At 44.1% G+C, this 16,993-nt stretch overlaps 1 protein-coding gene across 1 annotated transcript in view; it reads left to right on the forward strand.

Annotated features, from left to right (window-relative positions):
• LOC311146620 (apoptosis regulator Bcl-2-like) overlaps positions 1–15,982 on the forward strand; it is a 38,612-nt gene extending 22,630 nt beyond the window's left edge. Inside the window, exon 2 of the mRNA XM_084183150.1 lies at positions 15,668–15,982. Within this exon, the coding sequence (XP_084039276.1) occupies positions 15,668–15,802 (135 nt within the window). The 3' untranslated portion in view covers positions 15,803–15,982. The remainder of the gene's footprint in view (positions 1–15,667) is intronic.
• Positions 15,983–16,993: the final 1,011 nt, after the last annotated feature.

Genomic DNA, 16,993 nt, shown 5'->3' on the forward strand with positions numbered 1-16,993 from the left:
ACAGCAAATTATCTACTGAGGGTTTAGCCAGGGGCACCCTTAGCAGAGTTGCCAACAACCGGATGCATCCGTTTTTTTGGGAATACAGCTAATTCAACTTAGCTTCCTTTTCCACTGAAAACCAGATGTGGAAACTCCACTCAGGCGTTTATTTTATGCCTGCTAAGTTAGATTAAGCCAGAGGAGACAAGGGGGGGAACTGATCCCTGACTTTCCTGGAGAACACTAACTGTTTCCCATAAGTTTGCATAAAACTCAGTCAGGGGCCTGGAAATAGTGATTTATTTTACCTGTCCACATATTGTACAGTTACTGCTTATAAGTTGTGTAATAAGCATCAATGACCATACAAGAGAAGCCTACAGAGACGGTGTGCTGTGTGGTCTGAAGGACGGATCAGGATCAGTGGATAAGTCCTTAAAGGCATGAGGAGAGTGTGGTGGAGCCCCTGTCACAGGAAATGAACCTCTCCCACAGGACGTACTTGTCACAAGGGAAGCAACAGGCCACCTGGGAATCTTCTAGTTCCCACGGTCTGTGAGGCCGTATCAGGCCCTCCATCTGAACTAAACTGGGGCTTGGCCATGGCTGGGGGGGCTCCCACGCTCGCTCAGTTGCCACGGTGTTGTGTCAATCATTTTGGATCCTGCCCGCTATCGTTCCTTAAGAACTGATTTTAGGCTGATAGCGTGCTGTGAGGAAATAGGGAATGCAGAGTGGAACTGGGAACGAGCAGCGCTAGAACCTGGTTTCTAATCATTTCTTGAACAATTTACGACGTCAAGTGATTCAGATACCACACATAACACTTTGGTGTACTAAGTACCTCTTGATTGTAAAAGCCAACAGACGTCATCACTAGGCAAGCTATCAGGCCATCCACTCTGCTGGGGATCCAGCAAAATACCAAGTGGCAGTCTTCCTGTACTCATGCCCACACCACCACCCCCAACCTCACTCATCCTCCCCCCTCCCCCGGGGGGAAGTACATGGTGACTCAGCTGCCCTGTTCTGTTCCATTCTCTCCTTTCCTCCTCATGCATTTCAAACAGCCAGGGCTCCAGAGATGGGGAGATGAGAGAGAGCAGCTTTATTAGATTGGGCAGCAACAGCCCTCAGCCCTGACCTGGCCAGCCAGCCTGCTGTTATTTATAGCAGAGAGAGAGACTAGCAGTGGCATAGCTGCAGGAAGTAGGGGTGCTAGAGGTGCTGCAGCACCCTCTGATTAATTGAAATAAATTTGTACAGACATCAATATAACATTTCTAAATACTAGAGAGCCACAATTTGGGCAGCAAGCGTGAACAGCTTGTTGCATTGCGGCCATAGAAATTTGACTGGTAAACTCATGGGTACACTCGCAATGGCTGCCAGTCCTGACTTGAATGGGCACATCCGTTTTATGGATTCAATTTCTATGGTTGCGGCTGTCAGTGAACAGCGCTTTAATCGGCTTTTCGCAAATTTCAAAATACAGTCGTGGGAAAAACGTAGTTTGGAAAGCAATTGCCTACTGCTGAAAAGAGAAGACTACTCTAATCTCTGTAGAAGCTACCAAAACAGTTTTTCATAGTAGCTTAGAGATACTGGCACGAGCACATCGGCCGTCACCGGTGAGAAAACGTACGCATTTTCATGCTATCTTTGTCATTGGGTGAGTCAGTGCCACTGGAAAGTTTATTTAGTAGCCTATACTGTTAGTAGCCTATTATATTTCCTCCTAATATTGTACAATCTGTGTCTCCCCTCTTTTCATTGGCCTGAGCTAATGATTGCATTCACCACGAAGTCATTTTTATTGTTCTCAGTTTGTCAGTGTCAGAATAGCCACTCATTCGGTCATTTGTGTGGTATTAAAAATATTCTGCTAATGTTGCCAGTCATGTAAATGAACCAACTCAAAACATCTTCCCGCGGCTATGTGCAGTGGGTTGTGTTCCTTTCAGTAACAACGGTCATCGAACTTGTTAATTTATAATAAATGCAGCAGTAGGACAATGTAGGAAGATAGTCCAAACGTTTAGAATGTTTTTATAATCCATCAGATATTGACTGAATTATATCACATAAAACATTTAGCTGGCACAGACAAATAAGTTCAGTGATTTTGGTGGGAATTCAGGTATTCAATTTATTGTCAAATTTCACTTATTTTTTTATTTGAACGCACTCATATATATACCATTCAAAAGTTTGGGGTCACTTAGAAATTTCCTTGTTTTTGAAAGAAAAGCAAATTTTTTGTCCATTAAAATAACATCAAATTGATCAGAAATACAGTGTAGACATTGTTAATGTTGTAAATGGTTATTGTAGCTGGAAACAGCTGATTTTTAAAGGTGTACAGAGGCCCATTATCAGCAACCATCAGTCCTGTGTTCCAATGGCACGTTGTGTTTGCTAATCCAAGTTGATCATTTTAAAAGGCTAATTGATCATTAGAAAACCCTTTTGCAATTATGTTAGCACAGCTGAAAACTGTTGTGCTGATTAAAGAAGCAATAAAACTGGCCTTCTTGAGACAAGTTTAGTATCTGGAGCATCAGCAATTGTGGGTTCGATTACAGGCTCAAAATGGCCAGAAACAAAATAACTTTATTTTGAAACTCGTCAGTCTATTCTTGTTCGGAAAAATGAAGGCTATTCCATGCGAGAAATTGCCAAGAAATTGCCAAGAAAGATCTCGTACTACGCTGTGAACTACTCCCTTCACAGAACAGCGCAAACTGGCTCTAACCAGAATAGAAAGAGGAGTGGGAGGCCCCAGTGCACAACTGAGACACATCTCAGACTGCCCATCTTAATCTTTTCTTTTTATTGGCCAGTCTGAGATATGGCTTTTTCTTTGCAACTCTGCCTAGAAGGTCAGCATCCCGGAGTCGCCTCTTCACTGTTGACGTTGAGACTGGTGTTTTGCGGGTACTATTTAATGAAGCTGCCAGTTGAGGACCTGTGAGGCGTCTGCAAATCAATCCCAGAACAACAGCAAAAGACCTTGTGAAGATTGTGGAGGAAACAGGTACAAAAGTATCTATATCCACAGTAAAACTAGTCCTATATCGACATAATCTGAAAGGCCACTCAGCAAGGTAGAAGCCACTGCTCCAAAACCGCCATAAAAAAGCCAGACTATGGTTTGCAACTGCACATGGGGACAAAGACCGTACCTTTTGGAGAAATGTCCTCTGGTCTGATGAAACAAAAATAGAACTTTTTGGCCATAATGAACATCGTTATGTTTGGAGGAAAAAGGGGGATTGCTTGCAAGCCGAAGAACACCATCCCAACCGTGAAGCACGGGGTTGGCAGCATCATGCTGTATGGGTGCTTTGCTGCAGGAGGGACTGGTGCACTTCACAAAATAGATGGCATCATGAGGAAGGAAAATTATGTGGATATATTGAAGCAACATCTCAAGACATCAGCCAGGAAGTTAAAGCTTGGTCGCAAATGGGTCTTCCAAATGGACAATGACCCCAAGCATACTTCCAAAGATGTGGCTAAATGGCTTAAGGACAACAAAGTCAAGGTATTGGAGTGGCCATCACAAAGCCCTGACCTCAAACCTATAGAAAATGTGTTGGCAGAATTGAAAAAGCGTGTGCGAGCAAGGAGGCCTACAAACCTGACTCAGTTACACCAGCTCTGTCAGGAGGAATGGGTCAAAATTCGCCCAACTTATTGTGGCTACCCGAAACGTTTTAACCCAAGTTCAACAATTTAAAGGCAATGCTACCAAATACTAATTGAGTTTATGTAAACTTCTGACCCACTGGGAATGTGATGAAAGAAATAAAAGCTGAAATAAATCATTCTCTCTACAATTATTCTGACATTTCACATTCTTAAAATAAAGTGGTTATCCTAACTGACCTAAGACAGATAATTTTTACTAGGATTAAATGTCAGGAATTGTGAAAAACTGAGTTTAAATGTATTTGGCTAAGGTGTATGTAAACTTCCGATTTCAACTGTATATATACACACTACCAGTCAAAAGTTTGGACACACCTACTCATTCAAGGGTTTGTATTTATTTTTACTATTTTTTACATTGTAGAATAATGGTGAAGACATCAAAACTATGAAATAACACATATGGAATCATGTAGTAACCAAGACAGTGTTAAACAAATCAAAATATATTTTATATTTGAGATTCTTCAAATAGCCACCCTTTGCCTTGATGACAGCTTTGCACACTCTTGGCATTCTCTCAACCAGCTTCACCTGGAATGCTGTTCCAACAGTCTTGAAGGAGTTCCCACGTATGCTGAGCACTTGTTGGCTGCTTTTCCTTCACTCTGCCGTCCGACTCATCCCAAACCATCTCAATTGAGTTGAGGTCGGGGGATTGCCAGGTCATCTGATGCAGCACTCCATCACTCTCATTCTTGGTAAAATAGCCCTTACACAGCCTGGAGGTGTGTTGGGTCATTGTCCTGTTGAAAAACACATTTGTTTAACACTTTTTTGGTTACTACATTATTCCATATGGTTATTTCATAGTTTTGATGTCTTCACTATTATTCTACAATGTAGAAAATAGTAAAAATAAAGAAAAACCCTGGAATGAGTAGGTGTGTCCTAACTTTAGACTGGTACTGTTTACCAAACTGGAAGTCTTCCGACTTCCCCAAGAGAGGATGGCCTTCACTTCAGCATTGATGAATTCATGAACTTCTTCGATGAAAAGATCATGTTCATTAGAAAGCAAATGACGGACTCTTCTTTGAATCTGCATATTTCTCAAAAACTAATTTGTCCTGAGTCTGCACAGACCTGCCAGGACCTATGATCAATGGAGGCACTCAAGTTTTTTTATCCTGTATCTCTCGACACATTCACGAAAATAGTCATGGCCTCTAAACCTTCCAGCTGCATACTGGACCCTATTCCAACTAAACTACTGAAAGAGCTACTTCCTGTGCTTGGTCCTCCAATGTTGAACATAATAAACGTCTCCCTATCCTCCAGATGTTTACCAAACATGCTAAAAGTGGCAGTAATAAAGCCTCTCCTGAAAAACCAAAACCTTGACCCAAATAATTTAAAAAACTATCGGCCTATATTGAATCTCCCATTCCTCTCAATTTTCTTTTCATAAGCTGTTGTGCAGCAACTCACTGCCTTCCTGAAGACAAGTAATGTATACGAAATGCTCCAGTCTGGTTTTAGACCCCATCATAGTACTGAGACTGCACTCGTGATGGTGGTAAATTACATTTTAATGGCGTCAGACCTAGGCTCTGCAGCTGTCATCGTGCTCCTAAACCTTAGTGCCGCTTTTGATCACCACATTCTTTTGGAGAGATTAGAAACCCTAATTGGTCTACACGGACAAGTTCTTGCCTGGTTTAGATCTTATCTGTCGGAAAGATATCAATTTGTCTCTGTGGATGATTTGTCCTCTGACAAATCAATTGTACGTTTTGGTATTCCTCGTTCCGTTTTAGAACCACTATTGTTTTCACTATATATTCTACCTCTTGGTGATGTCATTCGAAACATGCGGACAACACACAGCTGTACATATCGATGAAACACTGTGAAGCGCCAACATTTCCTACCCTGGAAGCATGTGTTTCAGACATAAGGAAGTAGATGGCGACAAATGTTTTACTTTTAAACTCGAACAAAACAGAGATGCTAGTTCTAGGTCCCAAGAAATAAATAGATCTGCTGTTTGATCTGACAATTTATCTTGATGGTTGTACAGTCATCTCAAATAAAACTGTGAAGGACCTCGGCGTTACTCTGGACCCTGATCTCTCTTTTGACGAACATATCAAGAATATTTCAAGGGCAGCTTTTTTCTATCTTTGTGACATTGGAAAAATCTGAAACGTTTTGTCCAAAAATGATGCAGAAAAGCTAATCCATGCTTTTGTCACATCTAGATTAGACTACTGCAATGCTCTACTCTCCGGCTACCCAGATAAAGCACTACATAAACTTCAGTTAGGGCTAAATACGGCTGCTAGAATCTTGACTAGAACAAAAAAATTTGATCATATTACTACAGTGCTAGCCTCTTTTTTCTGTTAAGGCTACGGCTGATTTCAAGGTTTTACTGCTAACCTACAAATAATTACATGGACTTGCTCCTACCTATCTCTCCGATTGGTCCTGCCGTACATACCTACATGTACACTATGGTCACAAGACGCAGGCCTCCCTATTGTCCCTAGAATTTCTAAGCAAACAGCTGAAGGCAGGGCTTTCTCCTATAGAGCTCAATTTTTATGGAATGGTCTGCCTATCCATGTGAGAGACGCAGAGGAGGACCTAGGACCATGCCTCAGGACTTCCTGGCCTGATGACTCCTGGCTGTCCCCGTCCCCAGTCCAGTTGGTCGTGCTGCTGATCCAGTTTCTGCTGTTTTGCCTGCGGCTATGGAACCCTGACCTGTTCACCAGACGTGCTACCTTGTCCCGGACCTGCTGTTTTCGACCCTCTCGCTCTCGCTCCCTCTCCCTCTCCCTCTCCCTCTCCCTCTCCCTCTCCCTCTCTCTCTCTCTCTCTCTCTCTCTCTCCCTCTCTCTCTTTCTCTCTTTCTCCCTCTCTCTCTCTCTCGCACTCTCTCTGTCTCGACCTCACCTGCTGTCTCGACCTCTGAATGCTCAGCTATGAAAAGCCAACTGACATTTCTCCTGAGGTGCTGACCTGTTGCACCCTCTACAACCACAGTGATTATTATTTGACCCTGCTGGTCATCTATGAACGTTTGAACATCTTGAAGAACGATCTGGCCTTAATGGCCATGTACTCTTATAATCTCCATCGGGCACAGCCAGAAGAGGACTGGCCACCCCTCAGAGCCTGGTTCCACTCTAGGTTTCTTCCTAGGTTCCTTACTTTCTAGGGAGTTTTTCCTAGCCACCGTGCTTCTACATCTGCCACCATGCTTCTACATCTGCATTGCTTGCTGTTTGGGGTTTTAGGCTGGGTTTCTGTACAACCACTTTGTGACATCTGCTGATGTAAAAATGGCTTTATAAATACATTTAATTTGATTTTATATGATCATTTAAGAGCCAGCTATGTGTGTCATCCACCTACCTTAATAGGATCTGATTTCACTCTTGTTTTCTGAGCGCATTAATTCAGAATGTGCTTTATGCCTAGAGAGTTACTCTAGGCCTAAAGTAGTGTGAAACAATATGTCACATGCATAAAGCGTAGAAAATAGATTTCTCCTGGCCTGCTGGTGGAGTTAAAAGATTATTAATAGAGATGATCAAAATGTGAACTGTCATGACAGCCTCTGGTGATTTACTGGGCTATCACATTACATGTTCCAGGAGAGAAGAAGAAGACCCATGGTCACTCACTGTTTTGTAAACACACCGATGCTGCTGACACATATTTGAATATTTATGAGAATCAGCAGGGCCATTTGCAGGTTATTTTGGAGGCAGGAGAGAGTTCACTTGCTCCATGGGATTTTTTTACAGCAGCAGTGCATCAACTACCTAAAACACAGACATATGGCCAAACACCCCAGCATGGTTGGTGATATTATAATTTATCCATATAGTATTGTCTCTTTATCATAGGTGATCATGGTCAGACAAGCAATGATCATTTCCATTACTGGAAGCAGGTACAGGTAACTGCCAAATAATGGAAACACTTGAGTAAATGAGGGATACAAAGTATATTGAAAGCAGGTGCTTCAACACAGGTGTGGTTCCTGAGTTAATTAAGCAATTAACATCCCATCATGTTTAGGGTCATGTATAAAAATGCTGTGTAGGCCATTACTTTGGCCATTATTGAGGCTACCATGGCTATAACCCCATAGGATGACAAGGCCCCCATCCACAGGGCACGAGTGGTCACTGAATGGTTTGATGAGAATGACAATTATGTAAATCATATGCCATGGCCGTCTCAGTCACCAGATCTAAACCCAATTGAACACTTATGGGAGATTCTGGAGTGGCGCCTGAGACAGCGTTTTCCACCGCCATCAACAAAACACCAAGAATGGAAGAATGGTGTTGCATCCCTCCAATAGAGTTCCAGACACTTGTAGAATATATGCCAAGGTGTTGAAGCTGTTCAAATCAAATCTAATTGTATTGGTCACATACACACATTTAGCAGATGTTATTGCGGGTGTAGCAAAATGCTTGTGTTCCTAGCTCCAACAGTGCAGTAGTATCTAACAATTCACAACAATTCACAAATCTAAAAGTAAAAGAATGGAATTAAGAAATATATAAATATTAGGACGAGCAATGTCGGAGTGGCATTGACTAAATACAGTAGAATAGAATACAGTATATACATATGAGATGAGTAAAATAGTATGTAAACATTATTAAAGTGACTAGTGTTCCGTTATTAAAGTGGCCAGTGATTCTATGTCTATGTATATAGGGCAGCAGCCTCTAAGGTGCAGGGTTGAGTAGCCGGGTGGTAGCCTGCTAGGGATGGCTATTTAACAGCCTTGAGATAGAAGCTGTTTTTCAGTCTCTCGGTCCCAGCTTTGATGCACCTGTACTGACCTCGCCTTCTTGATGATAGCAGGATGAACAGGCCGTGGCTCGGGTGGTTGATGTCCTTGATGATCTTTTTGGCCTTCCCGTGACATTGGGTGCTGTAGGTGTCCTGGCGAGCAGGTAGTGTGCCCCCGGTGATGCGTTGAGTAGACCTCACCACCCTCTGGAGAGCCCTGTGGTTGCGGGTGGTGCAGTTGCCGTACCAGGTGGTGATGCAGCCCGACAGGATGCTCTCAATTGTGCATCTGTAAAAGTTTCTGAGGGGCCAAGCCAAATTTCTTCAGCCTCCTGAGGTTGCGCCTTCTTCACCACACTGTCTGTGTGGGTGGACCATTTCAGATTGTCAGTGATGTGTACGCCAAGGAACTCAAAGCTTTCCACCTTCTCCACTGCAGTCCCGCCGATGTGGATAGGGGCATGCTCCCTCTGGTTTTTCCTGAAGTCCACGATCAGCTCCTTTGTTTTGTTGACGTCGAGAGAGAGGTTATTTTCCTGGCCCCGCTCTGCCAGGGCCCTCACCTCCTCCCTGTCGGCTGTCTCGTCATTGTTGGTAATCAGGCCTACTACTGTTGTGTCGTCTGTAAACTTGATGATTGAGTTGGAGGCGTGCATGGCCACGCAGTCATGGGTGAACAGGGAGTACAGGAGGGGGCTGAGCACGCGCCCATGTGGGGCCCCTGTGTTGAGGATCAGCGAAGTGGTGGTGTTGTTTCCTACCTTTACCACCTGGGGGGCGACCCGTCAGGAAGTCCAGGACCCAGTTGCACAGGGCGGGGTTCAGACCCAGGGCCCCGAGCTTAATGATGAGCTTGGAGGGTACTATGGTGTTGAAGGCTGAGCTATAGTCAATGAACAGCATACTGACGTAGGTATTCCTCTTGTCCTGATGGGATAGGGCAGTGTGCAGTGCGATGGCGATTGCATCGTCTGTGGATCTATTGGGGCAGTAAGCAAATTGAAGTGGGTCTAGGGTGTCAGGTAAGGTAGAGGTGATATGATCCTTAACGAGCCTCTCAAAGCACTTCATGATGACAGAAGTGAGTGCTACAGGGCAATAGTAATTTAGTTCAGTTATCTTTGCTTTCTTGGGGACAGGAACAATGGTGGACATCTTGAAGCAAGTGGGGACAGCAGACTTGGATAGGAAGAGATTGAATATGTCCGTAAACAGCTGGTCTGTGCATGCTCTGAGGACACGGCTAGGGATGCCTTCTGGGCCAGCAGCCTTGCGAGGGTTAACACGCTTAAATGTCTTACTCACGTCGGCCACGGAGAACGAGAGCCCACCGTCCTTGGGAATGGGCCGCGTCGGTGGGACTGTGTTATCCTCAAAGCGGGCAAAGAAGGTGTTTAGCTTGTCTGGGAGCAAGATGTCGGTGTCCGCGACGTGGCTGGTTTTCCCTTTGTAATCCGTGATTGTCTGTAGACCCTGCCACATACGTCTTGTGTCTGAGCCGTTGAATTGTGACTCCACTTTGTCTCTGTACTGACAATTTGCCTGTTTGATTGCCTTACGGAGGGAATAACTACACTGTTTGCATTCAACCATATTCCCAGTCACCTTGCCATGGTTAAATGCGGTGGTTCGTGCTTTCAGTTTTGCGCGCATGCTGCCATCTATCCACGGTTTCTGGTTTGGGTAGGTTTTAATAGTCACCGTGGGAACAACGTCCCCTATACAAGTCCTGATGAACTCAGTCACTGTGTCCGTATAAGTGTCAATGTTATTCTCAGAGGCTACCCGGAACATATCCCAGTCCGCGTGATCAAAACAATCTTGAAACATGGATTCCGATTGGTCAGACCAGTGTTGAATAGACCTTAGCACGGGTACTTCCTGTTTGAGTTTCTGCCTATAGGAAGGGAGGAGCAAAATGGAGTCATGATCTGATTTGCCGAAGGGAAGGCGGGGTAGGGCCTTGTAGGCATCTCGAAAAGGCGAGTAGCAGTGATCTAGTGTTTTACCTAAGCTAGTACTACAGTCAATGTGTTGATAGAACTTTCGGTAGCGTTTTCCTCAAATTTGCTTTGTTAAAATCCCCAGCTACAATAAATGCGGCCTCAGGATATGTGGTTTCCAGTTTGCATAAAATCCAGTGTAGTTCCTCGAGGGCCGTCGTGGTATCGGCTTGAGGGGTAATATACACGGCTGTGACTATAACCGAAGATAATTATCTTGGGAGGTAATACGGTCGGCATTTGATTGTGAGGTATTCTAGGTCAGGTGAACAAAAGGACTTGAGTTTCTGTATGTTATCACAATCACAATCATGAAGTATACGCCCCCACCTTTCTTTTTCCCGGAGAGTTCTTTATTCCTCTCTGCGCGATGAACTGAGAACCCAGCTGGCTGTATGGACGTGGACAGTATAACCCGAGAGAGCCATGATTCCGTGAAACAAAGTATGTTACAGTCCCTGATGTCTCTCTGGAAGGAGATCCTCGCCCTGAGCTCATCTACTTTATTGTCCAGAGACTGAACATTAGCGAGTAATATACTCAGAAGGGGTTGATGGTGTGCCCGTCTCCTGAGTCGGACTAGAACTCTTCTCCGCCGGCGGCGACTTGGAGTAGCCTTTGGGATAAGTTAAATTGCCCTGGGGGGTACAAACAAAGGATCCAATTTGGGAAAATCGTATTCCTGGTCGTAATGCTGGTGAGTTACCGCCGCTCTGATATCCAATAGTTATTTCCGGCTGTATGTAATAACACAAAAAACGTTCTGGGCGAATAATGTAAGAAATAACACACAAAAAAACAAAATACTCCAATGTTACTTAGGAGCTAGAAGCAGAGCTGCCATGTCTGTCGGCGCCGTCTTTTCTGGCTCGTGTTGGCCCAACACCATGTTAAGACACTTTATGTTGGTGTTTCCTTTATTTTGGCAATTACCTGTGTATTGTCATAATGCAAAACATGTTTTTCAGAATGTTCCTGTCTTCAGCAGGCATCTCTACAGTAGCAGTGTACAGTAGTTATTTTCTTACCATTAAATATTCTCTCTATGACTTGGTAGCTATGCTAAATTAAAAATGATCTTAGTTATTTTGTTGTTTCCACCCCAACTTAATGTGGATTTCTGACGGATAGCTTACCTCTTTTTTTGAAACTTTATATATCCAGGCTATCAGTTTGCTTCTGTGTGTAATATCGATGCTACCCAAGGACTCAGACAGTCCCAAGCTCCTGGGCCTGTGCTGCTGACGCTAGGGGATTTTCTGGGTAATGAGTGTGTGTTTGAAAAGTCATCTGTTTTCCAGCAGGCAGCAGGTCGATGGATGACACCAGAGACGCTACACACGCCGAGCGACCTTGTCGCTGCAGACTCAAGGTTGCCATCTTGTTACCTATTGTGTCTGGAGTGGACAGGATTGTATAAGGCTGTGTCTGTTTAGGTAAACAGAACTAGATAGATACAGGCAGGATTTCCTGCTTGATCAATAAACAAATGTAGCACAATATTCAATGAGAGATTCTCCCCTATAGGCTTTGTTATGGTTTCAGTTTTTCTGTATTTCTACCTTTACCTCTTCCCCTCACAGACCTCTTTTAGTAGGAGTTTTGTCTTAGTTTAATTAGCTTGGGGGTAAACAGCAAGATCCTCATGAGAGAACACACTGTAGGAGCTGAGAGGTGTAGTGTGTCTGAGTGTGTCTGCAGTGTACTGAACAGTATGTGTATGGTGTGGTAGTGTGGACCCACAGCATTGGGACACGCTTGGTTAAGCGGCTGTTGCTGTGAAGCCACAACATAAAGGCACTTCAATTCATGTCTGAACTTTAACCCACATTCCTCCTCCTCCTCTCATCCCTCCTCCTCTTATCCCTCCTTCTCTCATCTCTCCTTTTCTGTGGTCGTAATGAGGAGAGGGAAACTCCCAGGATGGCCATAATTAGCCAGTGAAATGTCTCCAAACAACAGAGATAACTTGCCTAATAATTTCTCTGTTTTGGCAAAGGCCCTGCTGCCTGGTGGTGTTTAAATCAACTGTCTGTCTGAGAGGGTAGAGACTAGAGGCCAGCCAAGCATACAAGGCTACTCCTTATCTCCCACACACAAAGCAAGTGTAGGCTAATTATCCATTCACAATAACGAACAGGAGAAACCAAGGATATCCAGGACTGGAGTGCAATTTCGGAATTTCTCTTCTTGGGGAGAGTAGAGTTAAACTCAGTCTAGAGGGACATTCTGTAAGAGACAATGCTGAAGCTCTGTATCGTGAGAAAAGCAAATCAGAGGTCAAGAGAAGACAGTCCTGCTGGTGGGAAAAGTAAATCTCAGGTCGTCAAGCTAATATTATGGCATCAGGAGATGTGGCAAGCTACAGGGGTAACCATGACACTGTGGCTACATGGTGCCACCCCATGCCTAAGGCAGCCAGTGATCCTCTCTTCTCCTCACTTTGTTTCTCTTCATTTTCCCAGAGAGGGTCTCCAAGGGATTTGTTATGTGGCAATGTGAATGTTGTCATAAATATAAAGGAAAAAAGATTTACTGGGCCTGATAGAAGGTTGGGCTGGATTTTTGTTCGATTCTTGTGTGTTGATCAACAAAGCACTCTTGGTGAACTTCAGCGCTGAAAGACAGTATGTAACCTTGGACTGATTCCCCAGTCACTCACCTACTTAAGCTAAAATGGTCTTGGTGAAGGGCAAACTACTTATCTTGTTTTTGTTGTTGCGTGGATAGCAGAATGATATTTCACTATCTGAGCGTAAGCTAAAGGCCCTTTCCCTGTCTCCTCTGACCTTGCATTTGGCAAAATGACAGAGAGAGAGAGAGACAGAGAGAGAGAGAGAGAGAGAGAGAGAGAGAGAGAGAGAGAGAGAGAGAGAGAGAGAGAGAGAGAGAGAGAAACTGACCTCTAGTTGTTGTTTTTCAACAGTAGTCACATGTTATCTGTAATGGTGAGAAACTAACTGGTGTCTGGGAGCTGACCTAGAGAATTAGAGCATGATGTACCACGCCACGGTCTCATGATGTCCACCTGACTGACCCATCAACTCCATTACCCATCAACCCCTGGTGCTCCCTGTCTCAAGTTATTACACAAAGTACCCTTCTGGGGTTTTCTAAATGGAATGTCTAGCCAGTTGTTGCATTTGAATTATCTATTGTTCGGAACCCAAAATATTAGATCATTTATTGCTGCTGTAGATGCATATTTCCTTTTTGCCCTTTTGTCCTGCTATCCATAATATTATCATGCCATGGTCAGTAAGGTATCATGCAACGGCTGGTGGTGGCAACCAGTGGCAACCAGTCTGTGTTGTCGCAGCACACAGTTTTTCCTGTGGTGGGTGGGTGGGTGGGTGGTTGGGTGGATGGGATTGAAAAGGAGGGCAACAGGCAACCTATGTTTTTAGCAGAGGAGCCGTACTGTGAACACATTCCTCACAGTAGGAGGTCTGACTGAGGCATCCACACACTAATTAATACCTGAGTGCTGAGAAGGATGGAAGGGTGTGTGTGTTGGTGGGTAGGTGGGTATTATCAATGAGGGGGGAGAGGGGCATTTAAGGAGACAGAGAATGACCTACATGCCTTTTCAATTAGTACTTTTTTCATTTCGTTCTAATTTCAGCAACAACAACAAAAAATGCTAACAATGGTAACAATAGCAGAAATGTCTGTTGGTTAAGTAAATAGTGTCTGACTAGGAATGGTTGTGTGTTTTGATAACAGAGCACCTAAAGTGAAGAAACTGCTGATCTGATCCTGACTCTCAATGGCCCCTGGCCTCAGGGATGCTACAGGAAAGGCAGGGGGGAGAGAAGAGGGAGGCAGGAAATACTTTTGTCTTCCGTAGCCATTTGAAATAGATTGCCTTTTTTGGCTTCCTGTGAGGCTTGGTTTGCTTTACTGGAAATATTCTCTTACACTCCCTAACAGTGTGACACTATTCATAGAAGATGGCCCAGTTTCTCTTTCTATTTGATCAAGGGCAAATTTGAAAGAAACATATACTTTTGTTGCTCTACAAGTAGTAAATAACATAATTAGTGTAGGTACAGACAGACTGAAAAAAACTTGGCCCTCAGGGGACTAATAATGTAGAATTTCATTTAATTGAACTTAACAATTGAATTCACCCATTATCAGGTTACCAGCCACACTACAGTAGGACTCCACTATTGAGGTGATGGGTGTGTGTTTTGTACCTATAATCCATTGCATCTCAAATAAATTATTTATATGATTATCAATGTTAAGTCAGTCTAGGGTTAGGGTTAGTGCTACTGCTGTAACGACAATGTTTTACCAGCCTAGGTTTAGGGACTTACTGTAGGGCAGGGGTATAAACAACATGGCCCCCTTCAGCTCTGAGGAAAAGACTACAATATCATGTGTCCTGCACCCCCCAACCCTCAGACCCCTCCTATATCCAATGGTGCACTCCTTCTTGGGTTGACCAGTTTGATACAGGATAATCAACACCAACCATTTATGGGGTTTTCAAGGGGGATCTCTATACTCTAACTTCCCGTTCAGCTGTTCTCACTGTCAAGACCTGAAGGCTTATAAACGGACGTCTTGATTTCCTCATACAACACATGGGCCATAAATACATTAAGCCAGGGTGAATATCATACTGTACATGATAAGGACATATGGGATCGTTTTATAACAGGCTGTACTCATTGAGATTATGGAGAAGCAGTTGCACTGGCAACAGACTGTTGTAGGACCATGAAGCATCTATATGGAGAATCACAGCTGTTATGAAGTGTTTGCCATTAATATATTAATGACCATGTACAGTATACTGTAGCTTGCATCAATACATCAATAGGAAGCAGTGGATGTTTTCATGTGGAGTGTTTGTCTTGGGTTGTGTCCATGAGTACTCCAGGGTGTGTGTGTGCGTTCATTCGTGTGTGTGTGTTGTGTTTATGAGGGGCCCTCAGATTTATGTGGGGGTGGGCACAAGGGGTGTTACGGGTGTGAGGGGAGCTGGTTTGAAATGGATCCGGCTTCCTGCATGCATGTAATAACACTGGAGTTGGATGGCATCCAAGGGGATTTAAATCTGCAGGCACTTCCAAAGGAGACCCCCCAGCAAGCTTTGAACACAAGAATACACACACACACACACACACACACACACACACACTGCTTGTATTAACTCTGTCTCTCTCTCTGTCTCTTTCTCTCAGGAGGCCTTTGTTGAGCTTTATGACAGACAGAGGGACTCTGTGTTCTGTTCGTGGCCGTCCATCAAGACCGTCTTCGGCCTGGCTGCACTGGGGGCCGCAAGCCTTACCATCGGAGCATACCTTACACAGAAGTGAAGGAGTTCTCCTTTTCTCTCCCTCTTTTTTGTCCTCCCTCCCTCTCTCGCTCCTTTCTCTTTTCAAAGGCAGCCCTGCCCCCTCCGAGACACTCCTGCATCCCCAACCTGCATGTCTTCAAAGCCTTTCTCTCTCACTCCCTGTTCTCGAAAAAACTCCCTCTTTCTTACCCCTCACTTCAAAAACAAAGACACAAATCAAACAGCAGCAGGAAACAGAGTCACTGCCCACACAGAAGAAAACATGTAATGAAAGCCGTGCCGTTTAACTGTAATCACAGAAAGATTGGAGAGACTGAGGGCTTGAAAAGAGAGGAGAGGAGGGGCGGGTTAGCATGTGTCGTTTTTGTTCTGCCTGCTTCAGTACTAGTTGTAGCATGAAACCTTTGTGTGCTCGTGTAGATTTGTGTAGCATGTGTCGATGTGGCAAAAGAAAGCATATATTGCACCCGAGGCCTCCATTGGAGGACTTATTAATAGGAGTGCAAGGACATTGATGATTCAACCCCTTGCACCAAGGTGATGGCCCCAACCCTGGTTGTTAGGACGAGGAGCCCTTTTTGAACTGTGTGGACTCTGTGTAACCCCTTCTACCATCCTTCAAAGGACTTCCTCCACACAACAGCGGCTCTGAATGTATAATGGAAGGATTTCACTACTAACCAGAACGGTGTGTCTGTCCACCCACCGCTTCTACAGTGCAATATACCAGGAGCATCACTCAACTCTGAACGCACAGCACCATTATACATACAGTGGGGAGAACAAGTATTTGATACACTGCCGATTTTGCAGGTTTTCCTACTTACAAAGCGTGTAGAGGTCTGTCGTTTTTATCATAGGTACACTTAAACTGTGAGAGATGGAATCTAAAACAAAAATCCAGAAAATCACATTGTATGATTTTTAAGAAATTAATTTGCATTTTATTGCATGACATAAGTATTTGATACATCAGAAAAGCAGAACTTAATATTTGGTACAGAAACCTTTGTTTGCAATTACAGAGATCATATGTTTCCTGTAGGTCTTGACCAGGTTTGCACACACTGCAGCAGGGATTTTGGCCCACTCCTCCATACAGACCTTCTCCAGATCCTTCAGGTTTCGGGGCTGTCGCTGGGCAATACGGACTTTCAGCTCCCTCCAAAGATTTTCTATTGGGTTCAGGTCTGGAGACTGGCTAGGCCAC

The sequence above is a fragment of the Coregonus lavaretus genome, assembly GCF_964263955.1.
Source record: "Coregonus lavaretus genome assembly, chromosome: 19".
NCBI lineage: Eukaryota > Metazoa > Chordata > Actinopteri > Salmoniformes > Salmonidae > Coregonus > Coregonus lavaretus.